Source organism: Heliangelus exortis, chromosome 11 (genome assembly GCF_036169615.1).
Source record: "Heliangelus exortis chromosome 11, bHelExo1.hap1, whole genome shotgun sequence".
Classification (NCBI taxonomy): Eukaryota; Metazoa; Chordata; class Aves; order Apodiformes; family Trochilidae; genus Heliangelus; species Heliangelus exortis.
Window position 1 is genome coordinate 13,010,565 of NC_092432.1, and position 22,581 is coordinate 13,033,145.

The window sequence follows — 22,581 nt, forward strand, 5'->3', positions numbered from 1 at the left end:
CCCACGCGGGCAGCGGATGCCTGCGGTGCAACCTGGCTGCCGCACGCACACCTGCAGCCCAAGGCCGCTGGATGGGTTGCGGTGCCGTGAACCGAACCGAACCCCCCCTCCCTCCCCCATTCCTTTTCCTGCCGGGCCGGGACCGAGGCCACGCGCTGAGCTTTCCCGCCGCGCTGCCGCCGGCGCCTCGCGACCCTGCGCGCGGAGGCGGGGAGCGGCGGGCGCCTCGCGAGAGCCGCCCGGTAGCCCCGCGAGATCTCGGCGCCTCCCTCCCCCTCCGCGCCCGCGTCATGTTTTCTCTTTGACAAGAGCCGCCACCGCCGCCGCCACCGCAGGGAAGGACGCGGCGGGGACTGCCGCTCGCCCCGGCCTCTCGGAAGACCCGGACTAAGGTCCGCCGCCTCCCCCCCGCTGCCCGGTGAGCGCTCGGCTGCGGGAGGAGCTGAGGATCCCGTCCGCCGGCGGGGACAGGGGGTGGGAGGCCCGAGCCTGCCCGTCGCGGGCGGGGGAGGGGTCTCTGTTGAGCGCCGCTCCCCAGCGAACGGAGCCACCGCCTCACGGGGCGCGGCTGCGGCCCCGGCCCCGCTGCTGCCCCCCGGTACGGCCACCCCCGCCTTGGCATGCGGGGAGGGCCCGCACCGCCTGTGCCGCCGATGAGGGGGTTGGGGGCGCTCAGGGAGGAGAGGCCGCGGCGGCCGGGAAGGGAAGGGAAGGGGGGAGGAAGGTGCAGGCGGAGATGGAGGCGAGGGGGAGGCAGGTGGGGCCCGGCAGATGTCAGTGACCGAGTGCGGGGGGTGGGAGAGCGGCGGGCGGGCAGCGGCTCTGCTTCCTTTGTACAGAGATGAAGAGGGGGGCTTCTGGCGCCTCTTGAGGGGTATGAACTGTACAGAATCTGTGGTGTGCTCCGTCTGAGAGCCTCGGAGACTGTGCTTCTCCCGTTGAGGCTGATGAAGAGGTTGTAGCGTGGCCGTGCATTCTTCCCCTGAGTGTTCAGTGCATCTCTGGCTGCCCGAATCCTAGGTGGATCTGGCTGGTGTCACAGAATTCTGTCAGAAATTTGTCATTTTGGCCTTTATCAACTCCGTGTGTGACTGCGTGTTCCATATGCCTCCCTCCAGAACTGTCATTCGAACTGCATCGTCTTCCCCTGGTTTATTTGCTGGCTCTTATTTGCACTACTGAAAAAAATTATGTATACATTTATTGAGAGATTATTTATTTTGTATTCTAAAGTGATGCCCTAGCAGGTGGTTGCTTTTTTCTTTTTCTTTTTTCTTTTCTTTTTTTTTTGTGTGTTAAAAGTACATACATTTAATATTTTTTACAGTTTACTATATACGATCTGCTCTTCATGTTGGTTTTTTTAGGGCAGTACCCTATTGTCATTCTCTCTCCCTTTCACAGTGTATGTAGGGGAGGTTCATGTGCACCTGGTAAAACATCATCTTCTGGTGTTTTAGGCCTTTTCTTCTGTCTCATATGTAGGCAGATTGTTACTTGCTGGGCTTTTTAATTTGCTCTAGCTGGGCCCACGTGCTCTGCATACATACACAGATATTACACATGTATGTATACGTATATATCCATGCATACATTTTGTGTCATGGCCTTGATCAGATTTAGCATAGTGTTCCACACCGATACTTCATAACAGGAACTCAGAGCTTCACATATGCACATACTGAATTTAAGGCTTCTTGTTAGAGTCTTCGTATAAACCACATCTTCCCCATTGCACAGTGGGACTGGGAAGGATTTGGATCTCAGAACTGAGTCTCACATAATTATGGGGAAAAAATATAATAGGCATTTAATCTGAAAAGGTAGATTGTGTACCTGATCAGTCTGCTGCTGCTTCCCCATGTTCTAAGAGGAGTCTATTAATTTTGTATGACAGATTAAAAGCTGTAGAGTGTTAATGATGGAAAAAAGGCATTGCCAATCTCCTCTACCCTTGCACTTGCAGGGAGTTTCTTAGGTGGCTTTGTACGGGGGAGTTTCCTCTCAGATTGAAACATTTTAGGGCAAGTTGTCTCCAAGTATGAACAAATCTGGGTATGTTTGAGGCTTTCCCCTTTATTCCTATGTTCTTTTTCAAATTTATCATGTATCTTCTGTTCATTGTCTTAACGTGAAGGATAACTGTATTTTTGTTTCTAGAGATACATAACTTGGAGGGGCATGGTGGTATTGCAGGTTTTTTTTCTGCAAGCTGTGTAAATGAGGTATTGATACCTAATTATTAATTAAGAATATTGGAGGTGTAGTTTTTGCTTTATTTTTGCTTAAGGACTGCTTGGCATAGTAAGAATAAACAACATTTTAAAATTCACTTAAACCCTGAACTGAAAGAGTTTACCAGTGAAAGCTTTTTCTGTTATTTCAGAACTACATTAAATGGATATTAGTTGATTAGGAAAGGACTTAAGTGGCCTGACGAAAAATCTCAGCTTTTTTTTTTTTTTTTTTCCTTTAATTTACCAGTTTCAGAAAGCTATAATTTTTTTTTGTTTTTGTTTTAAGAAAACAGTGCAGGGATGCTCTGCATGGTTTAAAGTATCAGTCGTGACTGAGGTGGGACCATTTAACAGATGGGAAAAACTACACATGAAATTAGTGTTTGTATTTTGGTGATAAAATGAAAAGCATATACATTTAAATACTTCTGTTTAAGACCCACTTTTAGTATTGCAATCTTTCCATTTTTTATGTAAATAGTCTTATTAGTCTTGTAAATATTATGGAGTAGAGAATAATTAATGGAGACAAAAATATCTGTGTATTTCAGAAAGACATGGTAGGGCAGGCATTTGAGTTCTGGCCATGGGTTATTATCCTTTCACTACTACAGGCTTCATTTAGATACTGTAGAGATACTCAATCGTGCTCTGTTTATGTAACTTGAAAGGTTTTTATCTGGCAGTAGTGTATTTTAGTTGAATATAGGGTGCATTTGTCTGTGTTTAATTTGACTTCCTGGTATAGAAGTCATCCTAGAGAACTGTGATCACTGTGTTGGTCATGTTCCTTTCTCATGATTGTTTCTCAGAATTATTCAAACTCTGAAATTGCTGTCAGGTTTTCTATTTTTTTTGTCTGTTGACGGTTATACTGAACATTCAAATCTAATACGTGTTTTCTTTTTAAAAATATATAAAGTATCCCTCAGAAGATGGAGCTCCACTTTCCTAGTGCTGCTGAAGTAACTGGCAGTGTGCTGCAGCTGCTTACTGTGCATCACGGTAACTTCATAGAGACCCTTGTAATTTCTGAAGATTATAAAAAAAAAATGAACAAGCTTGGAACCCAGTGGCTATGGAATTTGCCAGGCAACAGCAAGTGTAATGGTGACCTGGGAACTGGCCAGGTACATTCTGTGGCCTCAGCTGCCTGTTGTGATTGACCTGATGTCATCAAGCTACTTGGGAGTATATTCAGGTGGCTCAAGCAATCATGTTCTCTGCTGGAAGCTGGACTCGAATTTATTGTTTAAAGAAGAGCCTACAGTTGAGTTCTCATTACTAGCAATACTTTTTTTTTTTTTTTTTTCTTTTTTCCTGTCAGCACTGTGTAATACAGAAGTTCCATCCTCAGGCATTCCCTTACAAATGCAGAAATTTGTACAACAAATGTTTCTTTTTCAGTTCATTATACTGAGAGTACTCTGAGTCAAAAATTTGAAATGTTAACACAAAGTATATACTTAGATTATTTTGCATTTAAGTTGCAGTCTAACTCTTGAGTGCTTCTTTTACTCTTTGAGCTAAGAAATTGCATGATAAAGCAGAAAAAGGGCTCTATTGTATTTTTAAGTAGAATTATTTACCCCTTATTCACTCCAGAGAGTGATTCAAGCACTTGCTGAGAGGGCTGTCAAATTATTAGGCTGTAAGTCACCCCTGGAGGTCACACAGTCACAGACTGGTTTGGGTTGGAAGGGATCCTTACAGCTCAGCTACTCCAACCTCCTACCACGGGCAGGGGCATCTTTCACTCTGGCAACCTGTTACAGTGTCTTACCCCCCTCATTATAAAACATTTCTTCTTAACAACCAAACTTAACCTGCCCTTTTTTAGTTTTAAACCATGACCCCCGTGTCCTCTTCCTAGAGGCTCTGACAAGAACTCCCTCTCCATCTTTCTTACCTGCCCCCTTTATAAATGAAGAAAAGCTGCAGTCCAGCTTTCTACTTACATCACAGCTAACTTGAAGTCAAATGAGATCTCTGATCTGGTTGAATTTTGAATGTCTATACATACTCAGATTTTGTGGTCTTCCATCTATCCCTGGCTTTCTGCATTTTAAAGTCATGATTACTAGTAAAGGCATCTTGGTACATCATGTAGCTTTTGCAAGAAAATGTTGGTTAGTAGTATTACAAGTTAGTAGAAGTACAAGTGATCATACCCTGGTGGGGGCAGAATGGTAGTGGTAAAATCTCACCAGGGTTTTCAGCCCTTTCCTGTGTTAAATCAGACACCTTGTTTCCCTCACACTGCTGGAATGGATTTGATGCGCAGGGATCTCTGCTTCCAAGTTCCTTTTAACAAACTGCTACTGGTGATTATGTCTGTGGATTGCCTTTTACATTCTCAGCTTTTCTTTCTATATAGTTCTGTGCATGTGAAGAGGTAATGGGTTAAATTGGTTTTTGTAAGTTTCTTTGCTGAACAGTAATAAGTAACTTTTATATCTCATACTTGGGTAGGTTTTGTACATCATGCAAAGATATAAAGGTTTACATTCACAAGCCAGGATTAGATTTTTTTATAATTTTCTTTATAAACATAAGGGCAAAAGAGCAAATAGATTTAAGTTCTTATGAACTTAAAAATAACTTTGTCCTCCTTTTGTCTGTCTCCCAGAAGATTATGGGAGTGACCAGTTATAACCAGCATAGGTTTTTATTGGTTTCAATGGTAGATGTGATAATGAATAATCCTCAAATAACCTAAAATCATGTGGGAAGACTGAATTTTGAAGAATATCAGTAAAACCTCAGCATGGCTTACCTGACAAGCACTGAGAAGCTAGGTAGAATTTAATGTTTGGAAAGAGGAGTTGGCTGCAGAATTAATCTGAATTAAAACATCAGTAATTTCGTTTCCATATGCTGAGCAGAAGGCTAATAGCAGAGGGAAAGATTGTGGCCATTGTGACCAATAGGGGCAGATATTCACACAAATAATTGTTAGTGTGTGTTTCATTGTAGCATTTTTCTTATGAGTGACAATCAATCTGCTGTAGCTGCTGTTCTTGCTTGCTTTTTCTGCTTTTGTTCCTTTTTCTCATTGTCTTGCTGTTCCAGATTTGTAGGAGACCATGGCTTATTTTTTCTGCATTGTTTTACTGTCCATCTCCTATTATTTAGCACATCTCCCTTTTTTCTTTTTTCCCCTTCCTTCTAATGTCTCTTTTTGTCTCCTTAGTTTCAATTCTATGTGGATTTCTATTAATCTCTTTGCAGTGTCAGTATTTAATTTATTGTTTTCTCTTTTTCTTTTTCATGACTGTTTTTATAGATTCCCCTTCAGCTCCCATCTGTCATGACACTGTGTATAGACTAAATATCTTGGCCAAAAAGCATGTTTGAGGTTTATTGCCTCGCACAGTGATTGGCAGTGTTTTTTGGCATGAGTGAAATATTGAACAAATAGCTTTTTAGGCAACATTATGTCCTGCTACCTTTGGTTTCAACTTGCTATGAGTAATACAGAACATCTTGAGAGTTTTGCATTGCTTGTAGCTTTTACACTGTCAGCCTATGACAAGGCAAGACTTTAATTAATTTTATTTATTCCTGGTTTCTAAATTAACCTTTCAAGAAAAAGGCTGTAAGTGTTTGGAGCACTGTTACCTACTGCTAAATCATGCATAGCCATTCTAGTTATACTTTCAATTTGTAAAACTTTAATAAAGATTGCAAAAGCAACTGCATTCTACCAATTGGTAACATGTAAGGCATGATTCCTACTGGGACTTCATGCAACAAAAGAACTAGCGAAGAGGCAAAGGGATATGGTATGGGTGATAAGTGATATGCAGTGCTGCTGTGGAAAAAGAGAGTTTTCATTTTCAGTTGATACTGCAGAGAAGTAAAATAACATTTTTTGTGTGCCATAGTTGTATGGGGAATTTTCAGGTAGAATATTGAGATAATGATTTACTTAGATAAAAAGTGAAGACTGGTTTGCTGGTAAGAATGTTAAATTTATGTGAATTAACAAAATAATTTATAAGTGTTTCTGCAACAAATCTGAAATGTTGCAACTTTGAAGAGATTCTACTTGCAAAATGGAAGAGTAGCATTATCAACACAGTGAGGCAGTAAAATAGAAACATACTCCGTCAGGTTTTCAGTCATATTTCAAATAAACTGACTGTCCTAGGCCCACGATCAGCTATGCATACAGAACTTCTGCTTTCTTAAGAACCTGTATAAAATAACGTCCCAGAGAAAGGAAGTTTTTGAATAGTCAGCCTCGCTTGCAGTGAATGAGTTGAATTATATTTGTAATGAGCCAGTAGAATTACCTGATTATTCTGAATGTGAAATCTTTCCTGAGTCTCGTGTAAGCCACAGAAAGCTTGATTTTTCTGGCTCATCCACAGAAATTATTTTTCACTGTTGCAAACAAAGATTTAACTACTCTTAATATTCAGAGCTGTAGTGCACCCTGGCTGCCATCTGTTTTAATATTAAATTTTCTGATTCTGTTCAGAAACCACCTGGGTGACGTCATGCTTGGAGTACTACCTCTAGCACAGTTTACTTGAGGACCATTCATGGTGGAAATAGAAAGTGAAACTGCTGTGACCTTGAGAAAGATCATTGTCAGTGAACATACTCTGAAGAACCTTGTCCATTGGAAAAAATCTGCTAATTTGTTTAGCTTATTTTGTTAACATTTTTCTTTTTCTTGCACTCTGTTAAGAAGGCATCTTTACCCATCCAACTGGGGAAAGGTGGTACATTACAGTCAGGCAGTTATTAGAATTCAAGCATGTGAGTTTCACAGCCAGCTCTTTGCACATTCTTTAGTTTTGCTTCTTGCTAGCTTTAGTTTGACTGTACAGACTTCCAGCTTCTTGTGTTACAAGCTTTTGTAATTGGGTTCCAAAAAAATAAAGTGAAATGTAGGCAGCATCTTACCGAGGCTGCTGAAATTGCTAAGTGCAGAGAGGAGAGGGTAAGTAAGTGCTTGTGAGGTTTGTTTCTTCTCAGAGAAAACTTCTGATACAAAGGACACGTAAGGTCTGCAGCTCTAGGTGAAGTTTTTCAAGAACTTTGCGGAAAATCAAGCTTTCAGTTGCTTATATAGCACTTCTGCGAGTCTGAGTACGTAGCCTCTGGTTTTGTGTGTGCTTGATTTCTGCAGTAGTTAAAGAATTAGTAGTTAAAGATTTCTGCTAAGTTAAAGAAAAATGTAGTTATAGGTAGCCTTGCTATATTCTGGCCATACCTCCAGTCTGTGTGCTGGAGTCACTGATTTAAGATGTATTCTCTTCATACTGACTGAAGATACTGTGTCTCATTTTACACAAAGTGTTCTCCAGGTAGTGGTTCATCAAGTGGTGCTGTCTTCATGTTTCCAGAGTTCAGAAGCTTCTGGATCATACCTGCATGTCTTGTTTTATCACCTTTCTAATATATATTTTCACTTTTCCAGAAATTCATCCTGGTTTTGCTACAGAGTGTTGCACCTTTACCCTTTATAAGCACTAAAGTAATTTTTTATCTCATCCCCATGTATATTCTAGCTTTTGGTCTAGACTGCTTAGCTATTTTTAATTGCTTTGTACATAATACATAATTAATACAGAGAGTGAATAATCCTACATTTTATTCAGTTGACACTGTAAGGAGAAATAAAATTAGCTAAAGTAGAATTTGGGTGAAATGGTAAATTCTGAGCATTACTTGGCTGTTTTTTATAATCACAAATGATAATATCTATTTTTTTTCCCCTCTTCAGTAACTCTGAACTAACTGTTCCATTGTAATGTTGCTTACTACAACACCTTAATCTCTTCTCTTGTTTCTCTGCCTGACAAGTCATGGTTTTTTCTGAGCAGAAGAATATGATAGCATTTTCCAAAGAGAGGAAAAAAAGCCAAAGAGGCTTTTGTGTTTTGTGTACATTGACAATTGTAGGAGATGGTGATGGTGACCTGGTGGTTGAACTTTCCTCAGTTGTATAACTGGTGATCAGATACTTATGTTGGACATTGTACAGGACACAGTATTTCCAGTATTTTTGATGGTCATAAAGAAAAGTTTGCAAAAGTTTTTTAAAATCTGGGTTTTATTTGAAACTATGCAAAACCCCCAGCAAAGTAAAAGGAACAGATTTGTACCCTGCTCTCTGGTTGAGTGGCAGATGGCAACAATGCAGTCAGGTATGATTAGCAGGAAGGTATTATCATTCAGGAGGAAAGAGAAATAGAGTTTCATGATCCACAGAAAAATTTGAAACTTACAATTTTGTTAGCTGAACACTGATTTTTATAACTTTGAAAATCTCCATTATGCCTAAAGACTACATTAATCTACATACCCCTTGTTTACTGTGTCCATTTGACAGCAGTTCAAGTAAAATCAGGTTTGCTTGTTATCCCTGTATTGCAATGCTCACTTGTTTGGACCTTGTACACAGGGAGGAAAGCACAGAGTTGTAACAAGCAGAAGTTTCAGGTATGTGCAAGTAGTGGGAAATCACTGTATTTGAAGATTTAGCTACATTTCAGAGTTGATAGTTCAGTTTTTCCTTTTAGCAGTCTAGGCAGCAGTTACTCCTTCTTCCTTCTTATCTATGGGCATTTATTATTGAAATTCTTGATGGAATACCCATGATTGCAAACATTCTCCAGCACAGGAAGAACCACTGTGTTGGAGATCACTGTGGTGGAAAAAAAACCCCAAAAACCCAACTCCTCTCTTTCACACATTCAGGGTTTTGCCTGTTGGTAAGTGGAATGCGTGTGCTAAGAAATGAAGAACACATTTTGTGGGGAAGCAGTGCTGTTGCACTCTCTGCTTTTTAAAATAGTAAGATAATATTCCTGATAGTATTCCACTCTTTTTTGTGCAGCCTTATGTTAAACAAAACAAAATCCCCTACTTTTTCTTGTCTTGACTCTCATACTTCAACATCTTCTTACAGGAATTTAGAGTTCTCTCTTTGGAGCTGCTTAGAGCTGTTTTTATCTTCCTGTTCCTCCCTCAGAAAGAAACTACAGTAGCATCTGAAATAACTACGTAGCTTTTATACCATCTCCATCTTCCTTAGATTTATCACAGAAGTCTTTCTATACAGAGCATCTTCTCGGTAAGAATTAAAAAAAAAATCTAAACCCTAGATTAATTTATAAACTTATATTAGGATAAAATTGTCGTCTGTCTGGAGCCAGTTCTTGGGTGAGAAAATTTCCAATCTGACATGGAAAGGTAAAGTTACAGAAATTCCCTCTAGGGAGTTGTGTAGACCATTCTGTCTGGGAACAGTATTCCCTGCTAATCTGAGAAAAGGGACATGGATTGGAGGATTTGAGTTTCAATCCCATGCTAAAGTCCTGTTTTAAATTTTACTGTTACTCTCTACTCCTTGTAATACAGGAATATTTGCTGCACTTTCCAGCTTTCTAAGTCCTTAGACTGATGAAGTTGAGAGCAACTCTTGTTTTGTAGTGTTTTTTTTTCCCCTCTAGTGAGTTATATTTGAATTTGAAGTTGATCAAAGCTGTCCCACTTACCTCAGCATGAGAAGACCTAAAAATTTCTTGTTTCCAGAAGGGGTAGTAAAATTCTGAACAGAAAATCTCCTGGGTTTAGAGATTTGACAGTTTTCATATCTGAGCCAGCCAAGTGGATTTATTAGAACCTTTTAATATTTGCCTTGTTTCCCTTCTAGAAAAATCTACATTTTCCATAGATAATTTAGGAGGAGGTGGCAGGTGGCTGGAAAAAAAATGGTTATTTTCCAGTCCTATTTAACCTTTTGTATGGCACATGATATGAAAAAAACCAACTTTTTACAGCATTTGCCTCAAAATTTTACGTAGATGTGAACTGTGACATCTTGAAAGAATTACTCTACTTTTGAAAATAATTGTTATACAGAGGTTACTTGTGTTTCAGGCACAGATATATGTGAAATACTGAAGTACTTGTGGTATGTACTATAAACACTGAAATATCTATATATTTATGTATATATTTAAAAAACTGAAACATCTACAGTAGAAAACCAATTTTGTTACATCTCCTAGTCATTTTTAGTTCAGATATTGCTCAGGGACCCATGCAGTCAGTGGCTTGGTATTGTATAAATAAAATAAACAAGTGGCAATTAATTGCAGGATCAAGTTCCTCTTTCTGTTTCTGAGTGTTTAAATTACCGTGGTGACAGAGAGAAGAAAGGAGCAGTACTTATATTTTAACACTTCATGATTTATTTCTGTTTTATGTAAATAACTCATAAATTTACTTATATGCATCGCTAGTCTTTTATTTAATCTTATTTAAGACACAGGGGTAGTTCTTATTTCCTTAGATAGTACTCAGTCTTCCTCAATAAAGGCATTTATTTGGCCTGTTTTATTAGTAATGTAAACATAACTTTAACTGAGAGCTCCTTTGCTATTTTGTGGTATTTAATGGCTACTTGTAACAGGGTTTTCGCATTTTTGTGCACGTGATTTAATAGTCATTTTAGACATGCTTACATTTTTAAGTGATCTGTATGAAGTAGCTGGTGGTTTCATGTTGACTTAATTCCTATTTAAGAAAACCAAACTCTTCAATCACAGAATCAGAATTATCAGATTGGAAGGGAGCTCTGGAGGTGATCTTGTCCTGCTATCCCCCTAAGGCAGGATCACCTACAGAACATTACTCAGCACTGCATCCAGACAGGTTTTGAATATCACCAGAGAAAGGGACTCCATAACCTCCCTGGGCAGCCTGTGCCAGTGCCTTGGCACCCTCAGAGTAAGAGAGTTTTTGTTATGTTTAGATAGAACTTCTTATGTTCCAGATTATGTCTGCTGCCCCTTGTCCTGTTAGGAACTACTGAGAAGAGTCTGGCTTCATCTTCCTTGCACCCACCTTTTGGACACTTCAATGATGCTGAATATTTTAAATATTAAATATTTAATATTTAAATAGGCTGCTGAAGACTGCGTACTCTCCCAGCAACGTGTCAAGTTTCAACTTTTTTCTTATATTTTGACTCAAAAGGGAAGATCTTAAATGTATTATAATTAGCATTTACTCTTGTCTTGCTGATGAACACTTGCAGGCTCTTGGTTTTGTATCTTTTTTCTACAGCTTCAGTAAACATTGTCTTAACGACATCCTCTTTAAAATCATCATGAAAATAAATAGGTGAACAGGAATATATGGGAAACGGAGAAATTAAATTTATTGTAAACTTTGATTCTCTCTGAGATCTTGTCCATGTGGAAATGCATGCCAGCCATTTAATTATTATAATTTCATAATGCTTAGAATTGCTTGTGAGTTGATTTATTTAAATTTGAAAATGCAGCCTGTTATCTTCTTCTGCTTACTAATTATTGCATGACGTGGAGGCTTCATCTCTAGCACAGGATTTGAGTGATAATAGCATGAGGTAATTTGTGTGTTTGATGATAGTTTGTTTACATAATGGGTAAAACCCCAAACAGACCAGAAGAGGTTGCTGGTTTGTACTTCTGTGCCTGAAAACACAGAGCCTGAAACACAGAGAGAGGGTGATGCATTATGCAGTGAGATGTAGGTTTGTCTTTGGGGATGTTGTAAATGGTGGACTGATAAAAAGAAAAATAACCTTTGTTTATGCTGCAGGTATGTTCTTGTAACATTAAGAGAGAGATGTCAAGGATATTTTTTTTTCTTATTTAAATCTTCTGCACTCCTGTTAGCTCAGGAAAGAAAAAACCAAAAAGCCTTGATTATGTTCCTCTTACTCTCACAGGTTTAATTTTAAAGTTCTTTTCTTCTCATCCCCTTTTATATGATGATAAGACAAAAAGCTGGCAGTGTCTCAGCTGAAGGGTAACTAACAGCTCTGATTGTTCTGCAGCTTGCAGATATTAATATTTGATGAATCTGAGCCTTTTCTTCAGGTCAGTTGTAGAGAGCAGCACCGCCAGTGACTTGCAGAGTTAAGCATCATTTTTTCTGCTAGCCTTAAGGGTCATTTCTAAGAGGGGGGTGGAGAAATGCCTTTCCCTTCATCCTCTGTTAGGCAGCAGATCTTTCTTTTTGGAACTGCCAGTAGCATCAGTCAGTTTCTCAGTCTTCAGCATTTGTTAATGAAAGCCACTTGTGTGGCAGATATTAAGCTGGATAACAAATATGAAAAGCCTTTTATCCAAATAATGTTTGTAGGGAATGCAGTTGACTTTTGACCTTGCCTTGAGTTTTGCTGTAGGTAGTCTCATGCTTTGTTATCTTCGCTTTACTTTCTGTCTTGCTCCTTGTTTACTTCTAGTGTAGCGAGGTTTCACTAGCTGTACTTGATTAGTTTTTCCACTTACTTAAATGTTTCTTAATTATTTTTTTTCTTACACAGTCAGCTGTTAGGCAGAGGATTTCCAGGTTGGTTTCTAATGTTATGACAAAAAACTTGGAATGCTGAGTTAGCAAACAAGTTCTGGGGCAGCCTTTCTTACCTTCAGATTATCTCTACTGCAGCTCAAGTTGCTGCCACTGCTATTTTGGAAAAAATTCTACATCGAGGATACATAGAACATTTTTTTTTAGGGCTTGGTATTTTCATTTTGTCCTAACTGTTCCCTGGAGCAAGCTTTTGAAATAGGTGTTAAAGTCCATTTTATCTGGCTTAAATAACTGTAAAACATAGGTGGGCATTTACTCCCCTTCAAATGGCTGTTTGCCCAACAGGAGCTGTGGTTCTAAAAGATACGACAAGTGAGTTGTGTTGCAAATTCTTTCTATTTACCTTTTTTTTTTTCTCGTTTTTTTTTTTTGGGCAGAGGAAGAGAAAACAAGGAATAAGGGAAGGAGAGGTGGGCTTTTGTGGTCCATGTTTTATTTAATGCAATGACATTTTTCTGCATCTGCTGCCAAACAGATCTATTTTTATTTAAGTAAAATACCAAACCTTTTTTTTTTAACAATTATAATTTGAAAACTTTGTTATGTACCTGGAAATTATGCAATAGGTAATGTTCAAGGCTTTGTCTTGTTCATCAATGACCTGGAGGAGGGAAGAGGTTGTATCCTCAGTGAGTTCACTGGTGATACACAGCTGGGAGGGGTGGCTGACACTCTGGAGTGTGGCCCCACGTTGGGGGAGGTAATTCTGCCCCTCTGCTCTGCCCTGGTGAGGCCACAGCTGGAATACTGCATCCAGTGCTGGGCTCCCCAGCTCAAGAGAGACAGGGAGCTCAGAAGAGAGTCCAGCAGAGGGCAACAAAGATGATTGGGATTGGAGCATCTCTCTTACAAGGAAAGGCTGAGAGAGCTGGGACTCTTCAGCCTGGAGAAGGCTGTGGTGGGAACTTACGGGTGTCTCCAAGTGTCTAAAGGGTGGGTGCAAGGAAGATGGAGCCAGACTCTTCTTGGTATCTCCCATTGACAGGACAAGGGGTAACAGGCACAAGCTGGAACATAGGAATTTCCATCTAAATGTAGGAAAAAACTTCTATTTTGAGGGTGCCAAGGCACTGGCACAGGCTGCCCAGGGAGGCTATGGAGTCCCTTTCTCTGGAGGTATTCAAAACCTGTCTGGATGCAGTGCTGAGTAATATTCTGTAGGTGATCCTGCTTTAGTGGTAGAGCAGGACTAGACCATCTCTAGAGGTCCCTTCCAACTCTGACAGGTCTGTGATTCTGTGAAATCCTAGCTTTTTAAACCAGTGAGAGCTGTTCACTTGGAAGATTTGGAGATCTACTACACATAAAATGTTGACTAGTGATTTGACAGCAGGATCAGTTATTCTTGGATTGCTGAAAGGAATATTTTCTCTTACTTGCAGTCCCAAAATATGAAAATATAAACACATAACAAAGCATGAAATGGCTGCTTTTAAGAGTAAACAATAATTGCAATTTCAAAAAGATCTGTGGGGTTTTGTTTGGTTTTGCTTGGTTTTGTTCAAATAGAAATCCCATAAAGTTCTTGAATTTGGACCTTTGAATTCATAGGTCCGAGCACTGAAATACTTTTATAAAGCTGTTGTTGTACCTTTAGACTGCTTGAAGTTTTGTGCTGCTGCAAGACAAGTACTTCCTTCCTCCACTTCTTGTCACGTGTTTCTGTGTTCTCCTTTTGTTCTTAGCCCATAGGATCAGCTTGTTTAGGTAGTTGGGGGTATTACATGCTGGCCCACACTGCAGAACTGGCACCTTCTGCATTGCCAGCTGACCCTGGAGGGCTGAGATGCAGTAAATCAGCAGTGACTATATTCACACAGTCTTTCAATGTCAAATGTGTTTTCTTTTGCCTCCACTTCAAAAGAAATGGGATGTCCTTGCCCGTGCTCTGAAGCAATCACAAACCTGATATTTGTTGGTCCTCAGACAAGGAGCTGGAGGAAGTAAACCCTGCAGAGGAACACTCTCAGCCACTGTTACCTGGTTTCTGGGTAACTGCAGTGAGCTGTGGTCACTACGCTTGCGTGCAGAGAACAGAGATAATTTCTGTTTGCATTAAGGTGATGTCAAATCATCTTGCTGCCAGCAGTGTGTTCAGGTCAAGACTGCTACCTGTCATACCAAATGGGATGTTGTTTTCAAGGTGGATTAAAATACTTCTTTAGAAAGTTGCAGTAGTAGAGTAGGTCACTACTGAGAGCTCTGATTCAAGCTTTGGTCTATTTTTAGTGGTGTATACAAGGGGAAGACAACAAAAATGTATCAGTTCTCAGGAAAAGGAGCAATATTGTTCCTTTGAGGTACATGAGCAAGTTTTGAAATTTGAGTGAAGAATAGCTGGTGTAAATACAACATAAAGCAAATGAATGAGCCTTAGGTATTTTCTTAATGTAGCAAGACCTCATGAGAGGTGCTAACTTTGACCAGAGCTTGGAAGTTTAGAACTTTGCCTTGATTTGCCTTACAACTGCAGTTCAGATCAAATAGAAGTTAGCAAATCCTTCCTTCCTGACAGATGAGAAAATGTTGCTTTTTCTTCCCAAGCAAGGTCCTGGATGTAGTAAGTTAATACCTCTCTGTGTCACTTGGAGGCTGAGCTGTTGGTGTGTTTTGTAGTGTGAGTAAAGGGAAGGTGTTTCTAGTATGAAACACAAAGAATGCTCACAGCCTTGGAGAGGTGGTTAACTGGTGGTGGTCCAGTTTTTTAGTGACAGATATGTAAGGATTTTTTCTGCTGTAACACAACTGAAGTTACTTGGGCATGGCTGCTGAGGTTCAAATAAGGTTTGTGATCAAGGTGCTAATCTATTTTAGAGAAAAAATTAGCTGGAACAAAAACAGGTGTTTAATAGCACAGAATGTGCTCTTTTTTTGAGGGTAAATTGGCAGAAGAGCTTTAGTTTAATTCTCTCTTCTTTAAGTGTGAAATGTCAAGTCAGAAACAACAAAGTTGTATTAGATACCCATTGCACTGCAAACATTACAGCTGTAGTAAACCTATCCTTCACACCCTAATTTGATCTAAATTAGATCAAATAGAGCTTAGACTATCAAAGAAAACAAATCTCTTCCTCAGAATATACTACTTTTTGTTGAAATTGTGATACATGAAACTTGAAGGGTCAAAGAACAGAAACTGATCATTCAAACCTACAGTTAATGATTATAAAAGGACTCAGACAAAGTTGTTTTGTACAATAGGACATAAAGCATTTGTGGGTTACTTTAAACAACATTTCTTTTTTAAAGGGCAATTGAAAACACTTCAGCACCAGTTGGTTAGCATTTTATAACACTGTACAGAAGTATTTACCTTATCTAACCTTTCTGGAAATGCTTGCTAGTGCTACTCAGGATTGTATGTTCTTTTGTGATGACCAATGATCCTTCTGTGGTTTACTAGATTTGTTTTTTTCTTTTGAGTCTCCAAATGATAGATTCTCTACTTAGAGGAGAATTTCTTATTCTGGAATTGTGAAATCTTGTGTGTTTCGCTACTAAATTTCAAGCTTAATGCTTCTTACTACTTCAGTCTTACAACTTCTCACCTGCATATGCTTTCTTCCCATGTGATGTGCTCATCTACACTGACAGATTTGTATTGTCATTGTTTCACCTACTCATTAACCAAAGTACTAAGTTGTTGGTTTCAAGATAGAGATGATCTCTCAAAACTTAACTAAGTTGATTTTTTCCCCTCTTTTAAGTCCAATTTTTGTCTTCCTAATGTACAGTTGTATAAACTTACACCACGTTAGTATTTGGAAGCACTTTATTACAGCATCATTTGCCTAAATAATACTGTATGCTTTTGAATATACAAGATGCCCTTTGGGTGATTTTTTAAGAAACGGCTTACACTTTCATTTTAGAGGAGTATGGTTAAGAGCTTTGTGTTGAATGAGCATTGGGGAACTACAAGTGGATCTGCATATTTGCCACGCTGCCTGTGCCACACACCTATGTTGTCTTTTACTGAAAAAAGGACTCTGTAGAGAAAATAATCTGCTTTTCCAGCACGGTATTCTCAGTTCTGAAAGTGATCAAAGAGGACTTGTTGCCATGTTCACTTTGAAAGCTGATGCACTCAGATTAAATTTTAAAAATCTTGATATACTGTAATTTATGTGTTACATCTCCAAATCTGTTGATTTATTTTAGATTTTGAATTTTAAAACCAGGCACGAAAAATCTTAATTCCATCTAACCATTGTAAACCTTAAAACCACTTTTCATTTAAACCAATTTATAAGTGGGCTAAGAGCAATCAAATTGCATACATAGATTTGGGATGGATTGCATACATGGATTTTAGAACTCAGATGCTGATGCATCTCTCAAGGAAATTAAAAGGAAGAACTAGATCTTGGCAGTCAGTAAAGTAAGATGACTTGAGATTAGGTAGTGCAAAAGTCTGAAGAGAGGTGTATTTTAGGGGCTAGTGCTAACCAAAAAGCCTTTGTAGTATGTGTTAAGGAATCCCATTTTAACTCCAGAATTCCTAGGTTTCTTTTTAGCAATTTCACCATAATGTTTCAATGAGTACGAATTCATGTAAAAGTGTCCTGCTTTCTAATGTGTTGGGTTTTTTTCCAAAAATTGTCAGCAAAAAAAGAGATTTCTCCAGCTAATTATGTCTTTGATTTGAAAAATGTTGGTAATCTGTTTAGTTGGTTTGAGAACCAATTTGAACATTCCTGGTAAACCAGTGTTGTTGCATTACTGAATTTTCTTTTTACCTCCATATTGTTACTGATGCCTTCCTTAAAAATCCACCTTAAAGCTTTGAATATTTTCAAAGTCATGCATTATACAATGCATTACTATAATGTAACACATAATTTTGATAATGTAAATTTACTTGGAATAGCTTTGGCATGTATTCTGCCCTGGAAAGCCTATTTGCTGAATGAATAGGATCTGCATAGTGTGCCACTCCAGCAGCCAAGCCTTCTGTCCTGGTTTGCCTTTGGCATTCTGATGTGCATTGTAGGGAGATCTGTAGCTTTACCTAAGGAAGGGGAAAGAGTGGCTTGTGACAGCAGGACTTAATAATATGCTTGACAGGTTGAGCCCTTAGTTATGGCCTGAATTAGTGGTCTCTTTTATTGTAAAATGAAGGTTTACACAGGTACTTTGTTCCCTTGTACACAGTTGTGTGTGATCTCGTGCATTTTTTGAATTATGTATCCTCAGTTTTGTTGTCTGTAAAGTTAATGTTATTGTTTTCATTAAAACATAGCAGAATTAAATCTGCTTTGGGTAAATTTTTGTACATATGGATTTAGAAAATGCAGACTGACACTAAACTTGTTAAAGAAGCTGCATACACATACTTATTTTTTAAAAATTAGGATAAGAATTGGTCTGCAAAGTATCTTTTTTTTATACTGCTCCTAAACTATTCTGTTAGTATTTGACCTGAAATCCAGGTTGCAGTACTTAATATACTCCTAGAGTGGAGGATCTTTGGTAGTCCATGTTGATCGATCTTTTGCTACTTCCTTTCTTAAAGGATTATTAGGATTTCTGCTACTGTGAGTGGTAAGTTCTGTATAAAACATTGCACACCTAGTTACATGGATTTTTTTATCCTCAGGACTAATGGCAAAGGAGTGAAAACCAACATGGCAGCAATGGTCCCACCTGTGAAGCTGAAGTGGCTTGAACACCTGAACAGCTCCTGGATCACAGAAGACAGTGAATCTATTGCAACAAGGGAAGGAGTCTCTATCTTGTACGCTAAGTTAGTCAGCAATAAAGAAGTAGTGCCATTGCCCCAGCAGGTTCTGTGCCTCAAAGGACCTCAGTTACCAGATTTTGAGCGGGAATCTCTATCTAGTGATGAGCAGGACCACTACTTGGATGCCCTCCTCAGCAGCCAGCTGGCACTGGCAAAGATGGTGTGCTCAGACTCTCCGTTTGCTGGAGCACTTCGAAAACGGCTCCTTGTGTTGCAGCGCGTCTTCTATGCACTTTCTAATAAATACCATGATAAGGGTAAGGTGAAGCAACAGCAGCATTCACCAGAAAGCAGCTCTGGATCAACAGATGTGCATTCTGTCAGTGAACGTCCTAGGTCAAGTACAGATGCACTGATAGAAATGGGGGTTCGGACTGGATTAAGTTTGTTATTTGCACTGCTGAGACAAAGTTGGATGATGCCTGCCTCAGGACCTGGCCTCAGTCTTTGCAATGATGTTATCCACACTGCGATAGAAGTAGTGAGCTCTTTGCCACCCTTATCTTTAGCAAATGAAAGCAAGATTCCACCGATGGGGTTGGACTGTTTGTCACAAGTAACAGCTTTTCTGAAAGGAGTGACAATTCCAAACTCTGGGGCAGACACTTTAGGCCGTAGATTAGCTTCTGAGTTGCTTCTTGGTTTAGCTGCTCAACGAGGTTCCTTGCGATACCTTCTTGAATGGATAGAAATGGCTTTAGGTGCTTCAGCTGTAGTGAACACCATGGAGAAAACCAAGTTGCTGCAAAGTCCAGAAGGGATGATCAGCTTTGACTGCTTTATGAGTATATTAACACAGATGCGACGATCTTTGGTAAGTACACTAGCTTTGATTTTTGTTGCATTCTTAACTTTAAATAATTTTTCAACACTGAATGCCAGTTTGCCAAATAGTTTGCTTAATATCTTAAAAGAGGCATGCTTTTTTTTTTTTGTACTTTTTGCAGTGTTCCTTTCTTACCCACCGTGTCTGTCTTTTCTTTTCCTCCCTGCCCATGCATTTCCTCATAGGTAAAGGAGATGAAACAGCAAAGCAATGCCTATGTTTTCACTTCTGGTGTTATGATCTAACTTCAGGAAAAGCATCAAGGATGTACTTGATCCACTGGCACTTTACACTAAAGTTCATAGCAAAAAAATAAGAAAGTACGAAACTGTTTGCTTAGAATTCTGAGTTTTTCAGTATGCTCTCTTTCCTGTTCAAAATTATTCATATTGGACATTTCTCCTCCCCAGTTAACCTGGACCTCTGTTTATCGATCTTTGCCAAATCAGTAAGATTTGAAATGTCTAGCATTTTTACTAGTGTTCAGAAATTAACATGATAAGAAAATGAGCCAAATTGTTTGGCAGTGTGGCACACTGCTTTGTATGTTGAGTGCTTCTGGTCCTAGGTGAATATTTATTTTAGAGCTGTAAAATTATTGCACAATATGCAGTCAGCAGCTGGGGCAAGCTTCTGCCACATATGCTCAAACTGAAACAGGAAGGACTTTTTCCCAAGTGGTCATTCTTTTTTTCTCCTCTTAGTCTTGTAATACTTGCTGATAAACATAAATTTTAACAGCTAAAAAAAAAAATAAAAGAATGGACACCAGAAGAAGAGCATGGCAGTTTCAGGATCTGAATTGGATTGAGTATCCTGATGGGCAACTTAATTTGTTGTTGCTTTTGAACTAGATATAAAAGTAGACAACAAAATGTTCAAGATATGTAAACACAAAAAAAAATGATTAGTGATTTTAAAATTAAATAATGATCGCTTCAATATGAACACAAGTTACCTGCAATTCAGAAGAAAATGGTATTACAAGAAATTAACTCTAAACCCAGGTATTTTTATCAAAATGAATAAATAGGAATGTTTTTGCATTGCACGTGTCACATACATGAAGTGGATGCAGATGTCACAGCTCAGGGGAGAAAAGCTAGTTTACGTATCCTTATAGAAAAAATTTTAAATTTTGCTTAACTGTAAGAGTAAATCCCTAACACATTTTGTATGGGTGCACTGTTGTTCTGTGGAAGTATTTTTCTCATAATAACATTTAAAAATTGTAGGGATCATCTGCTGATCGAAGTCAATGGCGAGAGCCAACTCGGACGTCTGATGGCTTGTGTTCTCTGTATGAGGCAGCTCTGTGTTTATTTGAAGAGGTATGTCTTGAAACAAACTTGATTTTAGGTAAATTTACTTCCTCCTTACATGGCTGAGATTGGGGTGTGCATGTGGGTTTGGTCCAGTCTCTGCTGAGTTACTCTGTAGCAGAAGAAGAAGACAAAAAGAGATGAAAAACTAAAATGTAGAGAAATTAAGCAATTTGGGCAAGCTAAGGATACAGTGCTGGATTGTTTGTATTTTAGGCAGATAATCATACTGAAAGGAAATTAAAGTCACATTAAGCTTTGTGACCATATGGAAATAAATGAAAATGCTACTGGAGAATTAATCTCTCATTTCCATAGGTTTGTCGAATGGCATCAGACTATTCAAGAACATGTGCCAGCCCTGACAGCATTCAAACAGGTGATGCTCCCATTGTTTCTGAGACCTGTGAAGTCTATGTTTGGGGCAGCAACAGCAGTCATCAACTGGTAGAAGGAACCCAAGAGAAAATACTTCAGCCCAAGCTTGCTCCAAGTTTTTCTGATGCGCAGACAGTAAGTGACATGTATAGCAGTACATTATGTAGCATGCTTCATAGTTACAGTATGAAATTGGAAAACAGTACTTTATTTCTGAGTGTCAAGTTGTAATGAAGGTATGCTCAGAACTAATCACACAAGGTATTTTACTGAAGGCATCTCACTACTTATATTGGTGCTTGGAAAAAATGATCGTTTCTTTTCTAATGGCATTCATGTAACAAGAATGATTGAGTTGCTATGAAATGCATTTCCCTGCCTGTGGGTTTGTTGTTTTTTTTTTTTTACTGTTGTTTAAAAGGTATCTTAACTACTTCATCTTCTTTTCTACTGGTTTTCACACCAAGGTTGCCTAGTTAAGTTAAGTTGCTGGCACAGCTAGCTTAATTAGCTTAGTGAAACTCAGTGTACACTGTGCTCTTTCTGCTCTCAGACACAGATTCTGCAGCTGCAACTGAGCACTTCTGTTGATCTGTGACACAGGGTAGAATAGTTTGCTTTCCTGGCTTTACAGTGTTGACTTAAGTAAAAGCATTGAAATTGTTTCTAGTGACGTCACTGTTATATTTAATATGCCAATGGACCAGGTATCATATAACAAGTTTCTGCATTCAGATCCTTTCTTCAAAGAAAGCACTAATACACAAGAGTGAAATGAGTGGTCTGAGTGATTGAGCTGCTCTTTGATATACACCCATACAACACATTTGTGAGATTTCCCACTGGGACAAAGGAATTTTTTCTGTCTCATTTATAGATGATCGTTGTATGCTTTGCTTTTTAATTCACGATTCATTGGGCTGTCACCATGCAGTCCACCACCTGCTTTGTGTTGCTTTATTATGTGTTAAGATTCCTATAGGAAATTCTTGTAGGGTCCATTGCTTTGCTATTAGGTTCTTCTTTAGTTGTGCACTGACTTTCCAATAGAAGCAAGTTCTTACTTTCTTAAACATTTTAGACTTATTTCTTTGGTGGTTATCTAATCAAAATGTATGGTCTCAAATGGCAGTGGATTTTTAGCATTGGGCATATTTCTGTATTCGTGGAATCATAGAATCATAGAATCAGCTGGGTTGGAAGGGACCTCTGAGATCATCAAGTCCAACCCTTGATCCACTCCCGCTGCAGTTCCCAGCCCATGGCACTGAGTGCCACATCCAGGCTCTTTTTAAATATCTCCAGGGACGGAGAATCCACTACTTCCCTGGGCAGCCCATTCCAATGCTTGATCACCCTCTCCAGAAAGAAATTCTTTCTAATGTCCAACCTAAACCTCCCCTGGCACAACTTGAGACCATGCCCTCTTGTCTTGCTGAAAGTTGTCTGGGAAAAGAGATCAACCCCTCCTGGCTCCAACCTCCTTTCAGGGAGTTGTAGAGAGTGATGAGGTCTCCCCTGAGCCGCCTCTTCTCCAGCCTGAACACCCCCAGCTCCCTCAGCCCTTCCTCACAGGACTTGTGCTGGATCCCTTCACAGCCTCCTTGCCCTCCTTTGGACCTGCTCCAGCACCTCAGTCTCCTTCCTGAGCTGAGGGGCCCAGAACTGGACACAGGACTCAAGCTG

The 22,581-nt window shown here is 39.3% G+C and overlaps 1 protein-coding gene across 15 annotated transcripts in view; it reads left to right on the forward strand.

The window, feature by feature from the left end:
- The window catches only part of HERC1 (HECT and RLD domain containing E3 ubiquitin protein ligase family member 1), a 102,528-nt gene that overhangs the window by 4,755 nt on the left and 75,192 nt on the right, over positions 1 to 22,581 (forward strand). For 13 of the 15 annotated variants that reach the window (XM_071754715.1, XM_071754718.1, XM_071754727.1 and 10 more), the window contains exons 1-4: positions 280 to 418; positions 18,226 to 19,183; positions 20,431 to 20,526; positions 20,836 to 21,030. In XM_071754715.1, the coding sequence (XP_071610816.1) occupies positions 18,254 to 19,183; positions 20,431 to 20,526; positions 20,836 to 21,030 (1,221 nt within the window). In that variant the 5' untranslated portion in view covers positions 280 to 418; positions 18,226 to 18,253. Of the gene's footprint in view, positions 1 to 279; positions 419 to 18,225; positions 19,184 to 20,430; positions 20,527 to 20,835; positions 21,031 to 22,581 lie in introns of those variants that run through there. The other 2 variants (XM_071754717.1, XM_071754716.1) reach the window with 2 other exon arrangements.